This window comes from Humulus lupulus, chromosome 9 (assembly GCF_963169125.1).
Source record: "Humulus lupulus chromosome 9, drHumLupu1.1, whole genome shotgun sequence".
NCBI lineage: Eukaryota > Viridiplantae > Streptophyta > Magnoliopsida > Rosales > Cannabaceae > Humulus > Humulus lupulus.
In genome coordinates, this window is record NC_084801.1 from 31,211,369 (window position 1) to 31,216,874 (window position 5,506).

The 5,506-nt window shown below is 35.5% G+C and overlaps 1 protein-coding gene across 2 annotated transcripts; it reads right to left on the reverse strand.

The window, feature by feature from the left end:
- Positions 1-1,490: 1,490 nt before the first annotated feature.
- LOC133800554 (uncharacterized) lies at positions 1,491-4,448 on the reverse strand. 2 transcript variants are annotated; one of them, XR_009876527.1, is made up of 4 exons: positions 3,996-4,448; positions 2,818-2,953; positions 2,081-2,166; positions 1,491-1,971 (listed from the first exon to the last, which is right to left on the reverse strand). XR_009876527.1 is itself a non-coding variant. In XM_062238549.1 (4 exons), the coding sequence occupies exons 2-4, from the start codon at positions 2,930-2,932 to the stop codon at positions 1,710-1,712; spliced, it is 450 nt and encodes a 149-aa protein (XP_062094533.1). In that variant the 5' UTR covers positions 2,933-2,953; positions 3,996-4,445; the 3' UTR covers positions 1,491-1,709. The 2 variants fall into 2 exon arrangements, 1 of the variants encoding a protein (XP_062094533.1); XM_062238549.1 differs by having other exon boundaries at positions 2,831-2,953; positions 3,996-4,445.
- Between the last annotated feature and the right edge of the window lie 1,058 nt (positions 4,449-5,506).

Genomic DNA, 5,506 nt, shown 5'->3' on the forward strand with positions numbered 1-5,506 from the left:
CCTCCCAACTAGTAGTAGCTCACTTGAAGCATTTGTGCCAGGGGGTGGTGGAGAGCTGACACCAGGTGCTCCCCCTACAAAAAGCCTTATGAGCTTTTAGCCTTCTACCAAGAACATATATGATTTTTGCTTGGGAGACATATTTGGCTCTAAGCTTGGTAATTCTCTGAATCTCCCAAATCGGATGGTACCATTGCGTTCATTGACCCTTCAATATGGAACCTAACAAGTCCCGTCCATTTCCGGGCAATATCGAAGATATTTACGAAAATGTCACTGCCATACAAACTAGGCATCAGCATGCTCACCAGCCTGCACCCTCGTGTGCGCATCTGACCGAGCATCATCCTAGCTTATAACATGTCCTCAACGCTAGCATGTTACACCCAGCAAGGAAGCGTACCCCACTTTCTACTTCGGTTATTATGTAAAAACTGAAGTAGAAAGTAGGGATTCTACTTCGGTTTTTACATAATAACCGAAGTAGAAAACCTATTTTTTACTTCAGTTTTTAACTACTTTTTACTTCGCTTAGAACTACTACGGTTGCAAATTTTAGCGAAAACCGAAGTAAATCCAGCTTAAAAACCGAAGTAAAAGCCATTTTTTCTTGTTGTAAGAACGCCTCCAAATTTCATAATGATGTAAACCAGGTTCACGACCATTCCCTAATTCTAGTGTTGTCTTTGAGATAACTCTGAGACGACACAACATTTATAAAATATCACACATGCGGTCTAGGTGGTACGTCTCTAGAAAAGATCTCGGTTAGAAGTCGGTAGAGTTCAATAGCTTATCATAGAACACATATTTTCATAAACGCGCGATTCACGTCGCTCAGCAACACCGTTCTGTTATGTTGCGGAGTCCTTGGGGTAGTTGCTTTAGACAATTCTCCATGTTCAATTAAATGATCTTGAGGCAGGTGTTATGTCTTTCTGTGATGTTTCTTCTATTGAATAATTATCTATTTGAGTGAATTGTGTTTTAAAAAAAAAATGTATATTTCACTAAAATAATAAATTGCTTGATTAATCTCAGAATAAGCATTTTTACAAGTTGATATTTTGTAATTATATACTCACTACTACAAAAACGGGTTTTCCCGACAGTTTTTAACTATCGCTATTGAGCAACGACGACAGTCGACTAACGGTCGTATTTGCCTATGCTAGCGTAGGGATAGTTATGCCGACAATTAATATGTGTTGCCGTTGCTGGCAATGCCGACAGTTAATACGTGTCGCCATTGCTGACAATGCCGACAGTTAATAGGTGTCGCCGTTGCTGGCAACACCGACAGTTATTAGTTGTCGCCGTTGCTGGCATCGCCGACAGTTTTTAGGTGTCTTCGTTGCTAGCAACGCCGACAGTTATTAGGTGTCGTGATTGGCTCTCTATGGTGTAGTAAAGGAATGAACATCAAAAATTAAATTAATTTAACATTGGTAACATTAAATTTATATTCGATTAGTTCTAACAATTTCTAATAAAAGAAATAAACTTATAAACTTTTTTATTCAACAATTTTATAAATTTATTACACCAACAACGGTCAACAATCAAAAAATAAACCAAATTTACATATTATAGAGACAAAAATTATATAGCAAACATAATCAAAATATATTTCATCAGATTTACTCGTATTTTCTTTGCCAGTCCATAGATTCTTGCTTGGCGGTATCCAATGCCTTCAACAAGCTAAACTACCTCTCACCCAGTGAACTGCAATCACTCTGTAAGTTTGCTATACGAGCCATATATTCATCAGCTAGCTGCTTCTTCTCATCGATAGATTCCTCATAACGCTTCAGATATTCAGACTTTGACTTATCACTTGCTTCCAGCTGCTTGTTAAGTAACGCCAACCTATCTTTGATTGACCGACATTTTAACAGAAGTGTATTTTTCTCTAATCCAACTTGGTCAATTAATCTCTTGGTGAGATCAAGTAGTGGACCTTCCAAACTGGGATTTTCATTGAATTCAAAAGACATCAAAAGGCATGCCCATATACATACTATTCACATCTACAAAAGGAAATGAAAAAGAAAAAGGAGGAAAAATCATTGCAAACCTTTTTTGTAAGAACATAGCTAGCTTCTGCCATTTTCCTGGACCATGACTTGATTTTTCATACTCTGATACAAGACCATCAAGGACCTAGAAAACAAACCACCACCGAAGACATAAGACAAGTTTCCTTTTTAACTTTTTACAAGAATATGAAGGTCAAGTCTACATACATCCATCAATCAAAGAACATTGCAAGACAAAAACAAATCAACAAACTACTGTAATTTATATGGGAATTGCAAGAAGGACTCTACATGAACTCCAAATGGCAATCATGTTTACTCAAAATCCAAAAAATTCAAATAGAAACCAAAGCATATAAATATAAAAGACCAACTCTACTCACAACTCCAATGGTTTCCATAATAGCTAAAGCTCTATTTATTTAAATGTTTATTTTTGGAGCTAAAGCACTATTAGTTCCTCCAATGAGGATATCTGGAAAAGGGGAGCGAGAGGTCAAGATCTCAAAAAGTATGGTTGTTCACACTGCTAATAAAACCAGGGAAATTGTTTGCTAAAAGAAGATATAGAGTGGTTCATATCATTAGACTAGTTTGCAGAACATAGCATGGCTTCCTAAACCTTCAAAATTTTCATGTGTTATTCAATAATTATTGCAAAGAGGACACTGGGGGAGAAATCTTAATAAATTTCTATGCAAAAATACAGTAAAGTAATCAAATAGATATATTGTTGAAGCTACACTAAATAAAGAAGAATAAGAACCACACTTACCGAAAATGCTTACCTTCACAACATTGTCGAACTTAGCATTCGTAGCATTGCAAGCTGTGCTAAGCGTCCTTTCCATGCTTTGTAAAGCATTTGAACATTGCATTTCTGCCTCCATGTATTCGTTCTTCTTGTAATCCTGCAAGTTAAGCCAATGAAAATAATAAGCATGGTGGGTGAAAAATGGTCTAACACATGAGTATGCATACAGAGACAGCCATTGCCACATAAAAAGGTACATATTCATGGGTGCTACTGTGCTAAAAATAATGCAAGAATTAAATGCCCATGATTGCTGGTTGTTGATATCTATCTACATTTAGTGATTTTTTATGTTCTTAGGCTCTGTATTTCTTACACGTAATTTTAACCATTGAGCTCAAGTATTCATTTAATTATAACCACTAAGTTCAAGTATTAATATAATTTTAGCCACTGATCTCAAGCATACAATTTAAAATCACACTTAAATTGAAAACAAATTAATCTACATGAGATTAAAGTCATTTTCATGAAAACCACACTTTCTCTAAACACAATTTAAAAAGTTATCATAATACCAATTGATGATTACTCATTTTTCTATTAAAACCACAAATACATCATGAAACTTACTAATTAATTTCTATTCAAACCAACTACAAGAACATCGACAAGAAAGCACAAAATTGTTATAACATCATTTTCGATATTGTCAATTAAATCTAAATAAGCCTCCTTCAGTTTTGCAATAGTTCAAAAGCCCAAAAATACCCCAAAAATTCACCAGAACAGAAAAAGAAACTAATTTTAAAAAAAAAAAAAACAAACACTTACTGTAGTTGGGTTTGGGGATTCCATGACCACGACAAATTAGTCGTTCAATTCTAGAATTTAAAACGTTCTCATTTTAACCAAACCAAGTATTTTCAGAACCTAATCTAAGCTCATAGTATGACCTCTGTCAACAATCAATTTTTCTTAGAGTTATACCCAATAACTAATGGAGTGCAACGACTCTCTGTGAAAAATCTCTTCGAACATTTGGCGAGCAAGTTCATCCAAACTTTCAATTGAACAAATCAACACTAAGAAACAAAACCCAGCAAGCACGACACTTACACGGAAAATTGAAAAATACACATACATTGAGAGAGAACAAAATAGGGAGAGTAAAAAAATGAATGAGATAGAGAGATTACCTGCTATGTTTAAGCCTGTGAACCCACGCTACCATGTGCCGTCCAGCCAGCCCCGTCCTTGCGTGGTCTATCCCAACCCCCGAGACCCTCGCGTCGTCGAGCCCAGCCAACCTGGAGAACCCCACTCGCCGTCGAGCCCACCCCCTGAGCCCTCAGTCGCTGCCAAGCCCTTGAACCTCCAGCCGTCGTGGAGCCCAGCCCAAGCGAGAGATGGGAGTATGAAGGAGTCAGAGAGCCGAGCCCCCTGCCTCTGCATCGAGCCCGCCGCCGTGATCCGACCATCGGCCACCCACCTCGCCTGCGCGCGAAGACCTCCATGCACACCGTCAAAGAGGGATAGAGGAAGGATGGTTGAGTTTGAGGAAGAAAATTGGGGCTGGCGGCTAGGGCTGGTTGGGTTTGAGGAAAAGAAGAAGAGAGAGTAAGATTGAGATTGAGGGTAGATAGGGTTTAGTTATTATTATTATTGCTTGTGAAACAAAATATAGTCATTATTATAAAAATATATAAATACAAAATATAATGATATTAAGAAAATATAATTATATAAAATATTAATGATATATTATTAGTTTTTATTTTCTAATTATATTTAAAAACTCACAACTTATAATTTAAAAAAAAATTATTAAAACATTTAACAAATAACTTACTTTCAACTATTGCTTATTTTTTTTCAAATATTTTCAACATGGATTTTAAAAAATAAAAACACCAATATTATTAGTGAAATTTTAAAATTATTTTACAATATTTAACCAATCAATAAAATAACTCTTTTTTAATTAATTTTTTCATAAATATGTTAAATAAATAAAATTTAAGTATATTATTCATTATATCATAATGAATTTAAATTTTGATATAGAAATTATTATAAATAAAAAGTTACTATATTATTAAAAATTTAGAAACAAAAGAAAATCTAGCTTTTAAAGTTTTTAATTAATAAATATATTTACATGATTTAGTTTATTTTTTAAATTATATTATTCATTAATTATAATTTTAAATAACTTTTTTCTTTTAAATTTCGGCGACATTTTATAACTGTCGGTATTGAACTTTTATTAACTGTTGGCGTTGGGGTCAATAACGACAATTTTTAAGTGTCGGCAATGATCTCGAATTAACTGTCGGCGTTGAGGTCAATAGCGACACATTTTAACTGTCGGCATTGGTCTTGAATTAATTGTCGGCATTGGGGTCAATAGCGACACATTTTAGCTGTCGGCATTGGCCTCGAATTAACTGTCGGCGTTGGGGTCAATAGCGACACATTTTAGCTGTCGGCATTGGCCTCGAATTAACTGTCGGCGTTGGGGTCAATAACGACAGTCAAAAGCAACGGTGACAATTATTAGCTGTCGGCGTTGGTCTCTATGCCTACAGTTTTTAACTCTCGGCGTAGAGTCACGCTAAGCAATTACGACAGTTAACAGAGTTGACTGTCGTGGTTGGGTGTTGGGAAAGCCCAGTTTTGTAGTAGTCACTTCATTAGTTTGGCTAAT

Bases quoted from the DNA above. Each gene is read 5' to 3' on its own strand.
- LOC133800554 (XM_062238549.1), bottom strand. From the start codon at position 2,932: ATGGAGGCAGAAATGCAATGTTCAAATGCTTTACAAAGCATGGAAAGG. The intron at 2,167-2,830 runs GTAAGCATTTTC...TTTGTTTTCTAG, and splicing joins AGTTCGACAATGTTGTGAAG to GTCCTTGATGGTCTTGTATC. The intron at 1,972-2,080 runs GTTTGCAATGAT...TGAAAATCCCAG, and splicing joins GCTATGTTCTTACAAAAAAG to TTTGGAAGGTCCACTACTTG.